General features: G+C 41.8%; 1 protein-coding gene across 1 annotated transcript in view; it reads left to right on the forward strand.

Moving 5' to 3' along the window:
* The window catches only part of CEP112 (centrosomal protein 112), a 409,030-nt gene that overhangs the window by 366,675 nt on the left and 19,992 nt on the right, over positions 1-22,363 (forward strand). The window contains exon 23 of the mRNA XM_044921845.1: positions 764-853. Within this exon, the coding sequence (XP_044777780.1) occupies positions 764-853 (90 nt within the window). The remainder of the gene's footprint in view (positions 1-763; positions 854-22,363) is intronic.

The following is a 22,363-nucleotide window of genomic DNA, read 5'->3' on the forward strand; positions in this document are numbered from 1 at the left end:
AGTCCGTTGTCTTGATTGAATGAATTTTATTTTGAGAATTTATTTGGTACCTTTGCAGTTACCATGCCATGTGTCCTTCTCCCTGTAACTTTCTGTATATCATATCCATAATTACGTCAGATTGTTTGAGTGCATTCTATTTCTTTTCGACTTCCCCTCTTTACTTAAAATAGTGATGGAGGCAATGATGATTATTGATCTCATGGTTCCTAAATTCCCCATGTTAACCTGAATTCTGTTTCCAGCAGCCACTTGGCCACTGAAAGAGCTCCTCTCCGTACACTTCTTACGGGCTCCTCAAATTCCACACCATCCTTCATGACTTAATAAAGAAATTCCTTTAAGGTTACTATTAGTGTAATTTGGAAACCTGTCATGTTAGTCCGACATTACAATTCCTAGGCTGTCACAACACTTCTCAGAGTGCAGCGTACCTTGCAGGTGGATGAGAGAGCTACATTCATTAGTGATAGCTTTATGCTTGATTGCATGCTTGTGGCTCTGTGCTGGGAATATCAGAGACATTTTTATAAACGGAATGTGCTAATGTGTCTGTCTTCTGTTTGGAATTTGTGATACTGGTTATCCCTAAAGCAGAAAACACCTGGGCGTCACCTTAAAAGTCTGGTTTTGTTTGCCTGAGCTCCGGGGAAGAGCAGTAATGGCTCGAGCCGAGGCCTTTCTAATGCCAGTTCAGGTGGCAAGACTTCGTTTCGAGGATGCGAATTTTTAACATGTACGTATTTATCTTACACCGTTTCAGGCTTTACAAGACGAACTAGAAAACCGCGCTAACCAGGTGCGATGCGCAGAGAAGAAACTACAGCACAAGGAACTAGAGTCACAGGAGCAGGTAGGTAGGCACTCCCCGCTGCCGCTGGGCCGGTTGGCCGGCTTCCTGTCCCCAGGCCAAGCCGCTTCCTTACTTCCCGTTGCCCCTGGGGTGCGCTGGCTGCGAGGAGCAGAATACCCCACCCCTAGTTGGCGGAAGCGGCGTGGGGACCGATTAGCTCCCATGACCGGAAGTCTGCAGGTAGGGCAGGCTCTGCTTCTCTGCCATTCCCGTGGCTCCACCTCCCATGATGGCTTCATCCCAAACGCAATCCAAGAGGGCCACTGCAGCTCCAGGCATACCGTGCAGACCTGGCAGTGTCCAGAATGCCCTTCTGAAGAGTAAGAAGACCTTTCCCAGAACCGCCGCTGCCCCCCTCCATGCCTCCCTTCACATCTCATTGGCCAGAACCGGTCACGTGCTCAGCCTGGCCTGTCCAGTCCCTGGCAAGGGGACTCAGAGGCCCAAGCTAGCCTAGACCGATCGGGAGGCACCTGCTGGTGAGGGACTAGGAGAGGAAGGATGGCCTGGACCGAGAAGGGGGGAAATGGGTGCTGAGTATGCAGCGGACAGTGGCTGCCACGTCATCACACTCAGATGTATGGACATTCTCGTACTCACGTAAATCAGATTTTCTTTTGAACTTTACGTTTCCCCCTCTTTGCATTATGTTGATGAAATAAGTCTAAAATAACCAGAATAATCTGGCTATGACAGTAGCTAATGACCTATTTTATTTTCAAATGACAGGATTATTTTCATCCAGTACTTCTGGTTATAGTGAATTATGCTTTGTGGTAATTTTGACAGCTTAAACTAAAAAGTCAACAACGTTATCAATAGAGATTGTGAGTCTTGATGAAACCTTTGATAAACGCATTTTCCCCAGCCATTGGATAGAGGATTGCTAACGTTCCCCTAAGTGCCACCAGCCTTTGTGCCCAGAAAGTGCCATAGGTATTGACAGATTCTCACACTTCAGTTGTCTCATAGAAGCATTAGGTTAGATAATTAAGACCTTGTGGGAAGAGTAAACACTGAAGTACGGCTAAGAGGGAAACTTTATTCATCTTTGCAGATGTTTACAAACAGGAACCGAGGTAGGGGATTGCACAAAATGGCAAACGTGAGCACCTAGTAGATGCTGAATATTACCGCTTAGTGCATTGATTTGACCTCCTATAATTTCTTCCTACTCTCTGATCTGTATCCTGTGTAACATATATGCCATGTATCTATGTATATATCATGTCTTATGCAATGTGCATAAGTATGTATGTATGTGCACATACATGGATATATATGAATTTCCTAGAGTCTAATGTACAGTCAATAATAGGATCACAATGTAAGATGATACTAGGATGAAACATTTAATAATAACTACACTTGATCAAAGGTGTGAAGGTGACAGACACTGTCTGAGACACGATACACACGGTAGTTCCCTTGTCGTGATAATAACCACACAGGGCCAGGACTGTCATCCCCGTTTCACCGAGGGCACGCTAAAACCCGGAGAGGCTGAGTAACTCATCCAAGCTCACACAAGTAGTGACTGTTAGAGGCGGATTCGAAGCCGGATGTATCAGAATTCTGAACCCTTCCTCCTTCCATGACATTTCTGGTGAATAAAAAGGCTGCACAGAGTGACGAACGGTTGCAGATACCTGGTACGGTGGCAGATGCCGCTAACCCTCCGTGGGCCGAGCGCAGCAAAGAGCGAAGGCGACCAAAGCCGAGCAGATTTGGCTGCCGATGACGACGGCTCATGGGACGGCGGCGTAGTGTTCAGCTGCAGCCCCCATAGGCCTGCTCGCCGCGGAAGGGCGGCCGAGCTCACTCCGTCTGAGATGCGCAGAACTAGAAGCCCAGCTGCTTAAAGGCAGGAAATGGTGCTCCCTCCTGGGGCTCCTCCAATTTGTGATAAAATATGACTGAAGGTAAAACTTTGTTGACATCACTCTAATTCGTGGCAAAACTTCACACAGAAAATTCCATAATATATTGAGAGTAGGGAAATTAAGAAATCCCAAATGAACAATAGGGAAGGATTCAGGGGCCATTTTCTGTCTTTTTTTATTGACTTCTTTTTGATCATCAAAGTTGCTTTCATCTTTGTAGTGACAATGGCTTTTTAGACTATTTCTTGCACTAATTCCTGATATCTTCTGTTAGGGCTACAGTTTACCAAAGAAATGTCAGGAAATACCCATGGGTAAAACTGAGTATTTCGTAATCATTGCAACCATAAAATGTTGAATTCTTTCCACAAGATCCTAGGGTGTGGCTAGGATTCGATGCCAATTGTTTCAACAAAACTCAAGAGCAAATAATGGGCACATACTAAATCCTATTTCTCTGTCTTTCCCTTAATTTAACTTTGGTTTTATCTAAATTTGACCCATGGCCCCCTTTCAACTTGTGACACTAATGGAAATAGTCAAAAATCATTACAAGTATCGCCATGGACATTTTGTAGGGTCTCTTTATAGATGAGCTTGCTTAGGATATTTCAAATGTCGAAATTGTTGTGTAGGGTTTTCTTTTTTGCATCTGTCAAAGCAACTGTAGGACCAGTAGCCAGCCTGACATCAGCCTCTCAAATAATCAAAACAGCTTCTTGGAAATTTCTTCTCTTTCTTTTCGACCAAATATTATTATCCTGATACTCGTTGCACAAAGAATCAAAATTGAGACTGGCAGAATTACAAAAGACAATTTCCTGGCCTTCCTTTTTTAACTTGCTTGCTTTAAAAAAAAAAAGTTTAAACTGTTTCTGCTTTTCATTTAAGAAAAATTCCTGTGTTTTGAGTCTATAAAAACAAAAAATGAATGAGGCATTTTAAAAGTTGTGTTTTTAATTAAAAACAAAAAGCTGCTTCTCATCAGGTCTTGATGGGTGGTATTCTTGCTGTCCACCCCTTGCCTGCGCGCCGTCACTTCTCCCCTCACCCCAGGGGCTGCAGTCAACGGAGTCACCAAAGAAGGCTTGTTCACCCATAGTTCCAAAGGGTTAATGTGCTCTGATGCACCTTCAAGATAACACAAATAAAATGAGAAGAATACAAATTTTCTAAGTCAGCCCTATAGAAGCACGTTTCCTATAATCCACAAATAACAAAGTAATTTAAAAATCATCCTTATTTTTCTCCATACCAGGAGTTAATAAATTTCGAATTCTAGATTAGATCAAGCAAGAATCCCGTAAGTGCAGCAAGAAAAAGGGATCAGAGCTCTGAGCGAACTTCCTCATTGTGCAAGGAAACGAAGCCATCAGAAAAGGAAGGGAATCCCTAACGTGGTAGTGGTGGGCCCAGGGTAGGACTGCTCCTACCTATCCAGCTCACTCGCAGGAAATTATTTTCCGTTATATGGAGCACTCTGTAAAATGGATAAATGCCACGCATCTCTTAGGTTCAGATATGTGTAAAACTAAATCTCATTCATGGGAGCAAACAAGATTTCATTGTTTGCAATGAGACTAAGTAATTTTCTAGCCCTGGCCAAGATAATTTGGTCTGATAAGTTACAGAAAAGAGAAGGAAGAAAAGAAATAGTCTAACATTTTACTTGGTATTTTTAACACTATACAAAGCAATATTTATCACAAAGTCCCCAAACAATGTCTGATAATAACATACATGGGACAAAACCCCTCCTTTGAGCTGAGTATCTTAAGTTTTGAAAGTATGAGTAGCTTTGATTACATTGGGCACACAGTTTCTCAGCAGATGATTTTAAATAAGTTAGTAAAAAAAACAATACCTTCAAGATCCAATAAATAAAGTATAATGCTGCGCATTTCACTCGCAGGGTCCTACTTTTTTTTTTTTGCACAAAGTCTCATTCTTTTGATAGGCATATTGTGCCAGGCAGTGATCGGTACTGAGAAGACACAAAGATGAATAAGTCATAGTTCTTGTCCTCAAGGAGCTTACAGTCAAGTAGAGCAGAGAACATATGTGTAAAAGGGACTTCAGGCATGGAATATAAAGGAGGGTTTTTTTTTCTTCTAACTGGCGTAGAGGTTCAAACTCACAAGATGCAGAAAGAACATGCACGTTGGTACTGCTGTCCATCTTCCCCAAGGGGAAGGGACGGAAAGATCTCTAGCTGGTAAAAGGGTAGGGTCCACCTCCCCAGGTAGGCCGTGGTTTCAGGAGCCTGTGGCCTTCAGAGGAACCGGGTCCTTGCTGAATGGTCGGGACTGGGGAGGCGAGGGGGAGCAGTACTTCTGCCAGCTTCTTGTGGAGCACATGGGCCCCTACCTCATCTTGTTGCCTGGGACTGCCCTTGGAGAGCCTGTCTGGTTTTATGGCTAGCATTTTGGGGCAGCCAGCTGGTTTAGTTCCTAGTCGTATCTGGTGTGCCCAGGCATGAAGGGTCTGGACTGCGCTGACACAAGTAATTCATAAATTGTCTTAAAATATAGAGTGAAGGCAACCTGCTGAATGGGAAAAGCTATTTGCAAATGATATATCCTATAATGGCTAACATCCAAAATATATAAAGAACTTATACGACTCAACACCAAAATAACCCAAGCGATCCAATTAAAAAATGGGCAGAGGACCTGAATAGATATTTCTCCAAAGAAGACATCCAGATGGCCATCAGACACATGAAAAGATGCTCAACATCACTCATCATCAGGGAACTGCAAATCAGACCACAATAAGATATTACCTCACACCTGTCAGAATGGCTGGAAGCAAAAAGACAAGAAATAACAGGTGTGGCAAGGATGTGGAGAAAAAGGAACCCTCGTGCACTGTTCGTGGGAATGTAAACTGGTGCAGCCACTCAGGAGAACAGTGTGGAGGTTCCTCAGACAATTAAAAATAGAATTACCATATAATGCAGTAATTCTACTTCTGGGTATTTACCTAAAGAAAACAAAAATACTAATTCAAAAAGATAAATGCCCCCCTATGTTTATTGCAGCATTATTTACAATAGCCAAGATATGGGAGCAACCTAAGTGTCAATCAGTAGAAGAATGGATAAGGAAAATATGACTTATATATGTGAGAAGAGAGAGTGTGTGAGAAAGGGAGAGAGAAATTGGAATCTATATGAAATATATATAAATGGAATATATACAATGGAATAAATTCTCTCTATATATATGTATATGTGTGTGTGTGTGTATACACACACAGTGGAATATTACACAGCCATAAAAAGTGATGAGATCATGCCATTTGCAACAACATGGATGAACCTATTATGCTGAGTGAAATAAGAATGGGAAAGACAAATACCATATGATTTCATTTATGTGGATCCTAAAAAAAACAAAACAAATGAATAAACAAACAAGAAGCAGAATCAGACCTATAACAGATAACAAACTGGTGGTTGCCACAGGGGAGGGGCATGGGGGGATGGGCAAAATGGGTACAGGGGGGAGGGAGATAGAGGCTTCCAGTTATGGAATGAATAAGTCATGGGAATAAAAGGCACAGCGTAAGGATCATAGTAAATATACTATAATAGCCTTGTATGGTAACAGATGGTAGCTACACTTGTGGTGAGCATAGCATAATTTAAACTTGTCAAGTCACTATCTTGTACACCTGAAACTAATGGAACATTGTGTGTCAACTATACTCAAAAAATTGGAAGATTATGAAAAAGTGCAAAACCTAAATCAATAATGTAATATTTATTACATGTAATATATATTATATATGCAAATATATACGGGATATAAAATCCGGTCACACTTAACATTTCAATCACAGCTTTGTAGCAGCTCGCTTTATATTTAAGGTCTAACCACATCAATTAATTTAGGAGAGAATCTAGTGAACAAGACAGTCACAGATAATTGTGTGTGTTTGAGGAGGGAACAAAGGTTGGCCCAGAGACCCCTACCAAGACATGGGGAGGAGAAAAAGGAGAGGCTTCAAGGACTAGTATGATCCAACAGAGAAGCACCACTGCTTCTAGGTCGATCTTTGTCACTATGGTCATGTGTTCTTGGGCAAGTCACTTAACCTTTCTGGATATCAGGTTCATAAAATGTCAGTAATAATACCCTTCCACAGGATTGATGTGAACATCAAAACAAGATACTGTGTGAGAAATACTTCAAAAAGTATAAAACATAATGCTGATGAAATGTGTGTCATTACAGTTGTCCGTAGAGTACAAGGGGACAGGTGACCTAGGCATTAGCAGGAAGGAAAGACATTTGGAACAGAATGAGGGAAGATGTGAAGCAGAATGCAGGCTCAGAAGGTTCAGGGAATAGTGACTAATATCTTGGTCAGAGGGTAGCATCAGTGAAGAGGAGAATAAGACCAGAGAGTTAGCTGGGTTCATTTCATCCATTCAAAAAAAGAACAAACCTGTGTTATTACCTATTCTTTACCAAGCACTGCGCTATGTGTTAGGAGCATTGGTGGCTAATCTTGGATGCAGTGCTAAGGAAATCTGTCATTGGTCAGAAAGCAGTTGTCGGCCACTGAGGATTTTTGCCCTTTAACTGGGTAGTGTTCTATGATTGCATTTATACTTTAGAAAGATTAATCTGGTAGCAGAAGATGAGATGACCAGGGGATGAAAAGAGATGAATTCAGAGGGTATAGCACTAAAATTCACATCACAAATCACAAGAGATCAGGAGGGCTTGAACTTTATCTTGTCAAAGGGAGTAGAAAGGAGTAGATGTGAAGACTCACTTGAAATTCACCGAACACAAAGATTTAGAGGGCAAAAGAAAAGAATAATACCACATCTTTGAATTGATAGGCTGATGAATAGTGTATTGTGCATGAGATATTGAGTCTGAGAGGCTAGCTGCAAGACATTCATTTGGAGACATGTAATTGAAAATATGAACTAGAACTCATGAAGAATGTATTCATGTCTGGATCCTTTGATGGGGGAATCTAGCAAAGCCCACAGGATGAGGATGATACTGAGAGGCAAGAGACAAGAGGCCCACGGGCAGATGAATGGACAAGAAAAAGTAGGGAGGTTTTAAAGGCATGAATGGTCAAGGCACTATCTTGTACACCTGAATTTAATGTCATGAAAACCAAAGAGAGTCCCCATAGACTTTAAGCTCCTTGAGGGTAACGGCCCTATGTATCATCTCAAGGCACTCCCCCCAGGGCTTGTCGTCACACCGAATTGCTCAGTAAAGCCCTTGCTGCCCTGAATCTCATCCTCAAAACTCTCTTGCCCACTCCATGTCCCTCTTTCATCTGTGCTCTTTTAACACTTTCTGTGAAACTCTGTTAAAGGTTTTCCTATCAAACTCCCTTAGTAGATGTTTGCCTTCTTTGAGGGTGGGCCCCTGAGCTGGGACTGTGTCATATTCATCCTTATAATCAGCATTCGGCCCATGCTGGGCCCATGTGGCACCCGGGGGATTCGTGGAAGGAAGACAGGAAGAAGGGATGGGGGATTAGCAGCAGCATCTCCACAAGGAGTCTGAGAATGAAGAGTTCCCAAAGCCACCAAACTCGGGTAGCAACTCTAGATCCTTTATATTGCACCCCTAGCCGTATGCTAAGTAGACTCTTTCTGAACATATTCTTGTCTAGGCTTTTGTTAGAATAAATATATTCTTGTATAATTGTCCTCTGGATTGAGTGGGATCATTGAGCGTTCTCATGGCTTATCTGGGGTTCTCAGAAGGTTCGTAGGTTGGGAAAACCAAGAGAAAGCAGAATGCTAGCACCCTACCCACACAGCCCACCTTTCCTCTTGTTTTCTCAGTAATTTTTTCTACCTTTATTGAGGTATAATTGACAAATAAAATTGTATATATTTAAAACAAACATAAAGCAACGTGTTGATATGATATACATTGTGAAATGATTGCCACAATTAAGTTAATTAACACTTCCATCACCTCATGTAGTTACTGTGGTGTGTGTGTGTGTGGTAAGAATGCTGAAGATCCACTCTCATGGCAAATTTCAAGGAGACAACACAGTCTTACGAACGATAGTCACCGTGCTGTAGGCTAGATCCCAGAACTATCTGAACAACTGCCAGTCTTCACCCTTTACCCAACATCTCCACATTTCCCCCACACACACACTCTCCACCCCCAGCACCCAGCATACCACTCTGTTTCCCTGAGCTCCCCTTTTTTCTGTCTTTTTAAAAATCCACAGAGGGATGAGAGCCTCTGAGTTCTCTGCATTATTTCTCTCAGCCTGCTGTCCCCTGGGTTCATCCATGGTGTGGCAAATGCCATGCAGCCCACCTTTCTGCTCCTCTCTCAATCAGGGCAGATTTTCCTTGCAATCTATTCCACAAGATGCCCTCAGAAGGACAAAGCAGGAGGGATACCAGCCAAGTCCTTTATTTTCTCTACAGATAAACTTAGCATTCTGCAGCTTCCTTCCTAGGTTCCCGGGTTTAAGAATAAAACTGGATCCCTTTAGTATCGGTGGCTTTGGGCTCACGTTACCCATACCTGGCAGAGCCTTAGCTGTTTCTGCCTGGCCCACCCTTACAACAATCATCATTTCTATTCCCAAAGACTTTATTTGCCTCCCACAAAGCCCAGTGATCTGTGGGGGAGCAGCATGGATATTAGGAGAAGCAACATCAATATGTTTAAAGCTTCCATTGGGTAGCACTGCTTGTCTTTAAACCACCTCAGTCATCAAGAGTAACTAACAAATCTATAGAGTCACAGGCAGCCCTACAGAGGAAGACGCTATGTAGACAGAAAATCAATGAGGCAATAATCGTGACAATTGTTAAGAGGAAGAATTGGTCTTTTGCAGACTTCCAAGCCTTTAATTTCTGTTTTCCATAATGGATTTTAAAACTTCACAGTCTTAGCTGCTGTTGGCTAACTCAGCTGCAGTGAAATCTATTTAAAAGTACTAACAGCTCAAAACTATGTTTTATCCCAAAGCACATTATGAAAACAGGAATAATAATTGCAACAGAAATAAAATTCAAAGACTTTTATTGACTTTTCATGTTTAATGGTTATTATTCTGGCTTGTTTCGAGTAATTTTAATAACCACAGTTTATTTACAAAATTCAGACTAATTCTTTTGTTCCCATGCCAACAAAATACATTTGTTCCCAGACAGCTGGTATGATGCATCATTCTAAAATTTGTGTTGTTATGAGGGATAGAACCACATTTAATTTTGGCCACATCTTATTCTCAATGAGAGCTTATTTGAATACTTGCCACTGTTTTCTGAAAAACACTTGAAGCACAGTGTCAGGGACATGAGTATTTTCGTTAAACTATGCATCTCACCAGAATTTTCCTTATAAATCAGTTCTGGTAGAATTCTAGATTTTAGGGGCAAAGCAAGTCAGCACTTGTACACAAACTATGCACAAGGATCACAACGCTGTTGTTAAAGGAGAACTTAAAGCAGCTCTTCTGGGATGAATGTGCTCTGTATTTCGTCATGGCTTTCTTGAGATTCCCTTTGTTTTTAACTTCACCAGGCGGGTTGTGCTGGGGGGAGGAGAGAGGAGGCATGTTTTTAATCCTGTGCTTTGCTGACGTATGAAATCCAACTGTCAGCAAAGTACCCACTGCATCATTGCAGGTGTTTTTCCATAAAGCATTTTCTACATTGTCGAAGGGGCTCTTTGTCCATGCAGCGAACACTGGAGGGCCATGGGGACGGGGGTGAGGGCCACAAAGGCTCTGACCTGGGGCTGCCAGCTTCAAAGCCTGCCTGTGTCTGCCTGGGGCTGGGTCTCATCTTGCACTCCTGTAATGAAGTAATGTGATAACACATTATTCCTTCTTGTGGTTTAATTTTATCTTTAAGGTAGTTTTGGCTGGAATTTTAGTGGGTTTTTTTAACTGTTTTTTTATTCCAAAAATGATTTACTCCAAATCACTAAATTATGGAGGCACTTAAAACACAAGAATAAAAGCTTAAAACCAAGTTTTCTTCTATGCCACCTTTTTACATTGGTGGACAAGAAGAATGATCATGAGCATTAGCCTGCGTAATGGAATACAGTCTCCCAGGAAGAGAGAAAGGAGACTATATCCCTGACCAGTGTCCTGTCAAGGCTTACTTTTCTGGCAGCTGCTGAGCACTGGTCATGGAATTGAGCGAATGGCTGGAAAGAGGAAGTCCAAGAAGAGAGAAACACAGAGATGGTAAAAGAGGATGGGAGTGAGTCAGCACGGTGACAGGGAAAAACGTTTGATGACTACTTACTGTGCCTGTCATGCTCAGAAGTCATCGCGTATTCTGAGCTAACATTTACTTAAAATTCCTCTTCTGCTCTCATCCAGCCAGAGAAGATCTCCTTCCAGTTGAAAGAGGCTATTTGGAGGTAGAAGCGATGGAAATTGTTTATTGTCAAGCAAATGACAGAGCCCAGGTATTTTCGAGGCCTCAGATGTGTATCTGTTTAAACTAGAAATAAGGAAAGAAAGGTGATATTTTTATACAAAGGAAAATTGAGAAACTTAAAAGGCCCTTTGAACATACGTAACCTTTTGGTTTTCTATACAGAACTCGAGGACAGTTCCAATTGAAGAAAATATTGTCATAAAATGTTCAAGCACAAAGAATGACTTCTTGAATCACATAGAGAAATTAGAACTAGTGAAGAATAGAGCATCATTGGCGTGGTTAAAATTGTATGAAATATGACACCTATTTTGAAGCAGACAATCTAATACCTTCTCAGCACTCAGCGTATAGAGTTGACATGGAAACCTTGTCCTCTAGGAGCTTCTGTTATTATAATAAAGGAAAACATCATTTAAAGATCCATTTTTGGGTTTGTATGTGAGATTTACACTCAGGATTATTGAGAAGAGGCAAGAAGTAGGAGTAGAAAGCCCTCTGACAGATTTTCTAATTTTAATTAAGAAGTAAGGGAGGGTTTGCACTGTTTTAGCAACGACAGACTTATGTGGGGGGCTCTTCCTGGCTCAGGTAGGTAGCAAGGCATGGTGGAGAAGAAAGGGCCCAGATGTCAGGCTTACATCAAGCTTGGTTCTTTCGGTAGCGGCAGAAAGGATCTGACAGATGGCACATCAGGCCTGGCCCCCCACTATAGAACCAGAGCAGCAATTTATCTCGTTTTTCTACCCTTCTGCTTTAAGATTTTATTTGAAGGAATGCCCATGCAGAAAGAATGGGAAAAAATTGGAAACCTAGACCAAATGATTCCAAATGCTTCATTTGGCTCAGAAGATTTTGAGGTTTTGCTTGAGTTGGTAAACAGAGGAAGGTAAATAAGATGGTAAATTAGAACATGCCACAGCTCAGGGTGAACTCTCTAAACTCCTAAGTGATACATTCAACATTTCAATTCAATTTAACACATACTTCCTGAGCAACTACTATGTATCAGGTCCTTTACTGGCCTTGATAGACATCAGTGAGCAAAGAAAAATCCTTGCTCTTATGAAGCTTACATTTTAGTGATAGGTTTTTCGTAGCCTTTTGCATTTCTGTATAAATTTTAGACTCAACTTGTCAATTTCTAATGTCTCCCAGTCCATGAGCATAGTATATCCCTCTGCTTTATTTAAGAATTCTTTAATTCTTTTATTATTTTATGTAAAGATATCTTACACATCTTATGTTAAATTTATTCCTATTTATTTTACATATTATGATGCTTTTTGAAATGGTACTACTTTTAAAATTTTATTTTCTCACCATTGGTTCCTGGTATATAGAAATAAAGTTGACTTTTGTGTAGTTTCCCTTTTCATATTAAGAAAGTTTCTTTCTATTCTTATAAAGATTTTTTTCACTTTTAAATTATAAATGGATGTTTCTTAAAAGCCCTTTTGTCCATCCTTTGAGATAGTCATATGAATTTTGCCCTTCATTCTGCTAATACTATGAACTTCATAGATTAGTTTTCTAACATTGAATCATCAGTGTTGAGTTTCTGGAATAAGCCCTTTTTGATTATGATGAATTATCCCTTTTTATCTGTTGCTGGATTTTGGTTTACCAATATTTTGTTTAGGATTTTTACATCTGTGTTTATGAGTGAGATTAGCCTATACTTTTCTTTTATTATAATGTTCTTACTAGATTTTGGTATCAAAGTTTGCTGTCCTCATAAAACAAACTGGAGTGTTCTCTCTTTATCTGTTTCCTGGAGGAGTTTGTCTAATACTGATACTATTTCATCCTTAAAATGGTAGATGAAGCCATTGGGACTTAGAGTTTTCTTTGCTGGAAGATTTTCAATTAGTCATGTATATACTTTCCTTAGTGGTTATAGTATCAGATTTTCTATTTTAATGTCTGCCTGACTCTCTCTCCTCTTTTTGGGACTATAATTATATGTATGTTAGATCTTCTAACTTTGTTCCCTGTGTTCTGTATTTATTCTGGATATTTTTTAAATCCAGCTTCTGGTTCCTTTCCTTAACTGTGTTTAATCTGCTGTTAAACCCATTCTTAATTTTGGTTATTATATTTTCCAGAGCTAGAATTTCTGCTTAGTTTCTTTTTAGTTTCCTGTCCTGTGCTGAAGTTCACAGCTGTTTTTCTTATTTTGTTGAACATATTTATCTCAGTTCTTTTAAAGTCTAAGTCTGATCATCATTATGTGGAATTCACATGGATCTTATTTTATTGTCTTTGTTTCTCTTGGCTTTTGGTCATACTGTCTTGCTTTCTTGTGAGCCTGGCTATTTTTGATTGAATGCCAGATATTTTATATAGAACTTCATAGAAATAATTTGAAGCCTACCTAGAATGATGATAATTTTCTCCAGAGAGAATTTACATTTGCTTCTAGGTGGGCAGGTAGTGGCACTTGCTATCCTGAATAACCTTAATCCATTCTCAGGAATTGAGATGATTTGAAGCTAGTTTTAGAGAGGGCTGGTCTATTTCCAATTCACTCCTTCTCATAGGGTGTGAAGTCCACCCAAAGCATGGGATTTTACCGGGTGCTCCCATTTAGTGAGACCTGGACTGCAGCCTGTGTCTCCATGGCTTTTTTTTTTGTGAGGCTGTTAAAAGATCTGTTCAGCTTCTCAGCCTCTTACCAACCACTCTAGAGTTGGCAAAGGCCACTACATAAAAACGTTCCCAAGACTTACAAGCTCTCTTAATATCTGTCATTTTCAGGATCTTGGTCCTATGCTTCTTCCCTCGTTAGTTCCATAATACTTTGGGGGGTTTTTTGTTTGTTTGTTTTAAAGATTTATTTATTTATTTATTTGACAGAGAGCGAGACAGCAAGAGAGGGAACACAAGCAGGGGGAGTGGGAGAGGGAGAAGCAGGCTTCCTGCTGAGCAGAGAGCGTGATGCGGAGCTCGATCCCAGGACCCTGGGATCATGACCCGAGCTGAAGGCAGACTCCCAACAACTGAGCCACCCAGGTGCCCCAAGTTCCCTAATACTTCGAAACAGACTGGGAGAGAATTATTTAAGTGGAAATCCAGTATTTGCATTTCTGTGAGTTGCTTCATCACATTCATTGCTGATTTATTCTATCGATTTATTTTTCTAATTTGACCTATAGAAATTAATTTTCTTACATACTCTGTATCTTAGTGGTGTGATAAATAAATTGCAAGTGCTTCCAGTTTCTTCTCCTTTAATTTTATATTCAATATTTTAATTTTTTGAGAACACTATTTTTCATTTTTTCTTTATGGTTTCTAAGTTTGCCTGGGAAGGTCTTCCCTACCCTAAGATTATAAAATATATTCTCTTGGGGCGCCTGGGTGGCTCAGTCGGTTGAGCGGCTGCCTTCAGCTCAGGTCATGATCCCAGGGTCCTGGGATTGAGCCCCTCATTGGGCTCCTTGCTCAGCGAGGAGCCTGCTTCTCCCTCTGCCTCTGCCTGCCGCTCCCCCTGCTTGTACTCTCTCTCTCACTATCTCTCTCTCTGTGTCAAATAAAAATAAATAAAATCTTTAAAAAAAATAAAATAAAATAAAATATATTCTCTTTGTAAATGTAGATAAAGTTACTAATCACTGACTTCAAAATAAGGAGTAGGCCTAATCTAAACCCATGACCACTTAAGGGCAGAGAACGTTCTCTGGCTGGAGGCAGAAGAGATGTGACAGAAGAGGAGGGCAGAGAGATTTGAAGTGTGAGAAGGATCCAGTTCACCGGTGCTGATTAAAATTGGAGGGGGTAATATAAGATGGCCTTCAGGGCCTGAGAGAGACTCCCAGCTGACCGCCAGCAAGGCAATGGGGACATCAGCCCTTACAGCTGCAAGAAACTGAATTGTGCCCCAAACCTGAATGAGCTCAGAAACAAATGCTCCACCAGAGCCTCCAGATGAGAGTCTAGGCTAAGCCAACACCATGATTTTGGCCTTGTGATACCAGAGCAGAGGAACCAGCTGGGCCTCTTCAGACTTACGACCTATAGAACTGTGAGATAATGAATTTGCATTGTTTCAGGCTGCTAAATTTATGGTAATTTGTTAGAGCAACAGTAGAAAGCTAATGCAGGGATCTTACCCTATTTTTAATAATTTATTCCCAAATAGCTAGCCAGTTATTGATAACATTTATTGACTGAGATATTCTTCCCATTTATTTGAAATGCTACCTTTGTCAAGAATCAAATTTTCCATATATGCATGAATCTGTTTGGGGCTTTGTATTCTTTTTTATTCATCCATTTCCTGTGCCATTTCCTGTGCCAATTCATCCATTTCCTGTGCCATTTCTCTCATTTTTATGGTGTTTAAGAGCATGAACTCTGGAGCCACGATGCCTGGGTTCAAAACCCAGCCCTGCCACCTCCACTTACTTGCCCTGGGACTTCAAGCAATTTACTCTTTTTGTCTCAGTTCCCCTATCTTGAAAATGGGTTAATAATAATACCTACCTTGTAAAATTGATGTGAAGATCGTCAGTTATTACAAGTAGCATCTTTAGAAAAGTACCAGTATGTAGTACCTATTACCTTTAGGGAAAGGTTCCCCTCACGATCTCTTTTTAGAATTGCCTGAGTCATTCTTAAGCATTTACACTTTCATGTGAACCTTAGAATAATCTTGCCAACTTCCGTTTTGTAAAGTCTCTGTGATTGGTTGGAACTGCACTGAGGTTATGAGTTAGTCTGGGAAGAATGAACGTCTTTGCAATATTGTGCTCACCTATTCAGGAACTTGGCATCTCTTTGCATTTCATTATGTCTTTTGTGTCTTTCAGTACAATTGAAATTTATCTTTTTATGGATGGATGTTGTGCATTTCTTATTAAATTTATTCCCAGGTGTATTATGGCATTTTTTTCTCCCCCTTCATGGATTTTCCCCATATAGTCTCTAAAAAGTCATGACTCATGTTGAGGAAATTGTTCATATGTTTTGTTTGTCTATGTCAAGCCAACCAGAACTATTCTCAACCTTAATTCTATTGAATTTTCAGTTGATTTCTTAAATTTATCTAAGTAGACCATTATATCGTTCCTTAACAGATAATTTTGTGTCTTCCTTTCCATCTTTCGTCTGTATTCGATTTTGTTATTGCCCAGGGGAGGCCTCTAGTTCAGTGTTGATGAGCAGCAATGACAGAATGTGTCCCTGTGTTTTACTTGTTTTTAATGAGAATGCTTCTTAGGTCTCATGCAAGTGTTTTGGTTTTTGGGAGGGTTTTTTTTTTTTTTTTTGAGATTTTTTTTTTTTAATTAATTTATTTGACAGAGAGAGCAAGCACAAGCAGGGGGAGCAGCAGAGGGAGAGGAAGAAGCAGCTCCCCACTGAGCAGGGAGCCCAATGTGGGACTCGATCCCAGGACCCCAGGATCATGACCTGAGCGGAAGGCAGACGCTTAACCAACTGAGCCACCCAGGCGCCCCTGAGGGTTTCTGATGGTTACTCTTTGTGGGGTTGAGACACGTCACCTTCGTTATAATTACTTATGTCCATGTTTTGTCCTTCCCACCAGGCTAAGACTCCTTTAAGGGCCAAGTATATATTAGAGTAGGAATACACGCACACACACGTGTGTGTTTATATACACACATGTACTTAGCTCATGTGTGTGTGTGTGTGTATAATAGATACATCTGCTTCATAGTCAGCTTTTAGCACCGAGGAGACAGAGTTTATCTCCGGTTGGTATAGGGAACTTGCAGCAATTAGACACGCAGAAGCCCTCCGAGTCCTCCTGCACACACAAGATAGAAGCACCACTGCCTCTGACTTGGGCTGTCATCCGCCACCAGTGACTTCTCAGCCCACTCTTACTATACCAATGGGGTCTCTTACACACCATGCAAGACCCTCATCTCCAAGGTGGAGAATCCCCCTATTTAGGCGCCAGAGGGGGCGTCTCCCCTTATTGCATATACACGCTCCCTCCCAACTCCCCCTTCTGGATCCCTTATACCACAGTCAGTGGGAGGTTTCTCTGAAGCCACCCTGCGGTCTGACCTTCAGATTCCCGCCCACTGACTACTGTTTTCCTTTTTGCCACCTGCTTACAGTATTTCTCTTCTCAACCAGCTGCATACTATTTGTTTTACTCCTCCCCATGCAGCCAAACAACCTCAAAGGACATCTGAGAAATGCGTTTCCCTTTAGAAACAGTAGTAGACATGTCTTTCTATATGTTAATATATTTTATCTAATATTTTCTTTGTTTCTTTATAATAGTAAGTTATCCTTTCAAAGGCAGTAACATGAGTTAATTCCCCAGTCATTCACATTGGGCTTAATCTGGGTACCTGCCTCTCAACCACAGCAACCCCACCGCGCTTGGCACCGAGTTGGTATTCAACTGCTTGATCTGTAAATATATGAATAACACATCCCATACATTTTTGTTCTTTTTTTTTTTAAAGATTTATTTATTTATTTGAGAGAGCGAGAATGAGAGAGAGTACATGAGAGGGGGGAGGGTCAGAGGGAGAAGCAGGCTCCTCGCTGAGCAGGGAGCCCAATGCGGGACTCGATCCCGGGACTCCAGGATCATGACCTGAGCCGAAGGCAGTTGCTTAACCAACTGAGCCACCCAGGCGCCCCTCCCATACATTTTTGGACTGAATTGGCTGACTACCTGATTAATGATTCTGAAGTAGTGTCTACTTAGTTTTCATTAATCCTTAAAACTGCTAAATTCTTGCCTATACCTATATTGGCCTTTTTAGTGAAGCTTGCATATGTAAAAATTATGTTGGTTAATTGCTGCCCGTTCCACTCCTTTGTGAGCTGTGACATTTAGGAGCAGCTAAGTCTGGGGAAAGACAAGATTAGGTGGAAGCCTGAAGTATGCGTGAGGTATTATAAAGTTGGCACTTTTTGGTATTTGGTTTTTAAACAGGTGACAAATAATGATAAAAGTGTCCGCATTTGTGCGTACAAAGATGTTGCCAGCAAACAGAAAGTTTCCTGAGAATTTAAATTATGAGTTTTAAAAATTCCAACTGAGTTACAACAATGCACAGCAACAGGACCCAAACAGTGAGCTGACCTGCTTGTTAGGGGAATCTCGCTATGGTATCTATGCTGCTATATTAGGGTATAATTAGAGCATATTTTAAAAATGACAGAACACAAGAGTTTTGGACCCTCCTCTAAGCATCAGTAAACCTCAAAGAAGAGATGCCTCACTGATGGGAGAAACAAGCTATTTTTAACAGGAGATGGCTCCTATTCATTCAGCAAACATTCGATGGACACCCACTATGGGCCAGGTGCCATTAGCCTGGAGTGTAAGATGAGTGGGAGGAGCTTTCCCAGAAGGAGCTCATGGCCTCGTGGAAGAGATTCTTGAAGTTAACCTGTATTGCCCTGTGGACCCAGCATAATCTGATTTTTCTGAGGTCTTTTTAGACCTCCCTCTCAATCTCTTCTACTGACTTCCGGTCTTTGACAGTTGCCCTTTTTGTAGGTAACCTCTGCTTTCTGGTTTTCCTTTCTGACTTCTCATAGCTATACATTCTGTCTTCCTCAGTGGTACCATCTATCCCCAGGGGCTCCAGCACTCGTTTACGACAGTGATTTCCAAATTTCTAGTTGCAGGTGTGCCTCTTTCTCAAACTCAAGCCCTGCATACCTGTCTATGTGGTGACACCTGCCCCTTAGTCGGGCATATCTGATTCCCAGGTCTAAAGCCAGAGTCTTTAGGAAAAAAATGCCTTGCTGCTAAATCTAGGTTTTATAGTTGATCTAACGGTTGGGGCTCAATCATCTTTGGGAGGAAAGAGAAATGAGTCATTAGTAACAGGCAGTATTAAAGGAGTTTGTCTTAATACGGAGCAGTCAAGCTGGTGGTGTGATTTCAGTGAAGACGGGGAAGGGTCAGCTGCCCCTTTCCCAAAAGTGTTTGCTCTCCTGACTTGTTGAAAACTGAATTTATGGGCCCACAATTTCAGGTAGCAGAGACCAGACTTTATTTTTCAATTAGAGACATACTAGTGCAAGATATCCCTCGAAACGGTCATCCATCACAAATTTTACCAAAAGACATTTGACTAAGAGAAAGTGGTGTGAAAATATTGGGCACCAGAACAGGATGGGGAGGAGGACAAGATTCTGTGTGAGGACAGAGGACTAGTTTTGCATGGTGTTGGCCTGGGAGTCAGGGAGAGCCTGTCTGGTGTTGGGGCAGCAAGGAGCACGCTGGGATGAGCACCGGGTGTTGTACGCACGTGTTGAATCACTATATTGTACACCTGACGCTAATGTTACCCTGTAGGTTAACTAACTGCAATTGAAATAGAACTTAGAAAGAAAAAAGAGCCCCTCTGAACCTGTTCTTGGCCAAAAGGGTGGTACGAACTCTTTCCATGAATCAGTAGTGCTGAACTGAGAGAAGACAAACCACTCCGATTTTAGCAAAGCGAGGGGAAAGGAAGCCCTCTTCTTCTACCCCAGGACAGGGGGGATGTAGGTTTAGCTTTGTGTTGTTGTCAGGGAGCACTTTGATTCCTGCTCAGCTTCTGTAATCCCAGGCACGTTGCTCCCCAAAAGCCACATGTAGTCAGCTGGTTTTAGAGTTTTCTCTGCCCTCGTGGTTATGAATTACATGGACCTTTAGGGCTTAAGCACCGCAAACAGGATTTTCCAGGTCGGGGATCAGAGTTAGGAAAAGAAAACTACTAAAACACAAGTCACTGGGGTAATAAAGTCTCTTTTTGTTGAAATGGGGTGACTGCCCTAAGAATGGGGTGCTGGGCATCGGGCTCCACCCTGAAGGGCAGGAATAGCTGCGACACGCAGGCTTCCCAGGTGGTGGGAGACACTGCGCGTATTAACCGCCAGGCCGGGACGGATTCTACGGTGTCTGCATTGTTGTGCATTTTGTTCTTTGTAGTTGTTCCAGAAGATACGTTGACTCTCACTACACAAATAATACAAGCTGACCTTGAAGCTGTTTCCATTTTTGTCTACCTGAATGTATGAAATGTAAAATACACTTGTTCCTGAAATTAATGCTCACCCTAATTCCCATTGCTAAGTGTGAGCCTCTCTTGGACTCCTTTCAGTGGGCCTTTTGTTTTTGCACAAAAGTAGGAATATTTTTAAAATGCGTATCTGTGATATAATAAATTATAGAGGCATAAGGGGAAAGAATATAGGATTTTAGAGTTTTGGGGGCTTGTTTGGGGTTTTTTGTTCTTGTTTTATTTGGTTGGCTTTTTTTTTTTTTTTTTTTGCTTTCTAGTACATCAGAGTGGGACCACAGCTTAAGTCAATCCTATAACAGATACCAACTCAGAAAATATCCTTTTATTCCCTTACCCCATTGCCCTCAAGTTGTGATTGCTCTCCGTAATTCCTTGGGCTTCTACATTTGGTTCCCTGGACATTTTCCCAAGCTTGTTCAACCATTAGCCTTCTGGACTTCTGGGTTTAAGTACTGTCAGATCAGATTTAAATCATGTGTTGGGGCTTGGTGGGTCCATCATTGTCCTCAATTTAAGAAGCATTATAGAGGTCACGACATTGCTACAAAGAAGGCGGCGCTAACCCCTCACTTTATAAAAGGGAACGCTGTGGTATGCATTCCACCAAAGGCACCAGCCCCACCAGCACCAGGACCCAAGAGCCAGCCATGCATTCATTTCCTCAGCTCTCACTGTGTACTTCCAGGGATGGGTAGTACCAAACCAGATGTCAGCGCTTTTCCAAATACTCCTCTCTGACTTAGCATTAAATTTCCCTGAGACCAGATGCCAGTGTTTAAATAATATCCTAGAGGATCCAAAGAGAAGGAATTACTCATCGTGTTTCATTCATATACAACCTGAAATAAAGGGGAGAAGAGTACAAAGAAACCAGAGTACCTTGACTGTGTCTTGCCAGACTCATAATTTGCCAGCCTCGCTTCGGAAAGCTCGGAAGTGAAGCGTCCTTTTTCTTTAATTATCGATCGAACCTCCCATTACTTGTTATTAGTGCTTTTTCGTCAAAACAAAAGTAGTTTCTCTGGTGAGGCAGTTTGGTTCTGTTTTCGGGAGATTGGTCAGCCCTTGCTTTAAAGCGGCCCCGTCCTTAATCACTTCTACCTACTTACTTTATTGACTTACACCTTGCCCTCTGAAATTATTGCTATGAGGGTCTGCATCAGTTGAGAGCCACAGCAAATAACCAAACCCCTTGTCTTTGAATAGTTACTTTCTGTGGTGCTCCCCAGGTGGTACCCAAAGCTTCACCGAGCACAGGTACCATTAGGGCCTCAAGTACCCCAAGGCCAGTCAGGGGCAGATCGTTAGCAATGTCGGCTGCTGGGTATGTAGGTCTCTTGTGAGATGGAAGCTGTGTGGCAAAGGGCCACCACACAATGTAAAACAGAGGCCAGCAGAAAGTTTGCCACCAGTGGAGAAGGTCCACCGAGGTTAAATAGCATGAATGTATGGTTGATCCTATCAAAATAATTGTGTGTGTGTGTGTGTGTGTGTTGTTGTTGTTGTTGTTGTTGACTTTCTGCAGCAGCAAAAGAGAACCTCCGGATGGGGAGAGCAGGTGGTGGGCAGTACCCAGAGCGGGAGTTTGGCCCGGAGGACCCAGAGACATCAGATGTTAGTGTGTAAAGTCTAGCTGAAGTCAGCAAGAGAGCTCACTTGCTCGCAGGGAACTACCCCACTGATTTGTAAAGTAAGGAGGCTTTGAGTGAGCAGAGTTAGAATGCACTGAGGAGGGAGGGTGGGGGGCCAAGGTAGTTGGCGGTGCAGAAGGTGGTGTGGGGCTTGGGGCAGAGGTCAGTGCCCAAGGAGCCAGTCCGGTCAGTAGGGTGTGGTGACTTTTAAATAGTGGCCATCCTCACGTCATGGTCGCTGGCTGATGGGTTGGGTCAGCTCGTCGGTTGCAAAGTCAAGAGGCTTGGCGGAGGATCTTGGCCCCTGTCAAATAATCCATTAGAAATAGCTAGTTGAAACTCACACGGGTTTAAACATTAAGAATGTTCTGATTCCTGTAACTGAGAAGTAGTATTGGCTTCAAAGGAGGCTTAATCCAATTACTCAAATTATGTGACCAAAAGCCGGTTCTCTCTCTCCGTTTTTTAGCTCTGTGTCCCTATTGCTGGCTCCAATGTCCGCAGGTTGTCCCCCTCATCGTTGCAAGATAACTGCTAGCACTTCCTGGGCCTGTGTT

The sequence above is a fragment of the Neomonachus schauinslandi genome, chromosome 15, assembly GCF_002201575.2.
Source record: "Neomonachus schauinslandi chromosome 15, ASM220157v2, whole genome shotgun sequence".
NCBI classification, from domain to species: domain Eukaryota; kingdom Metazoa; phylum Chordata; class Mammalia; order Carnivora; family Phocidae; genus Neomonachus; species Neomonachus schauinslandi.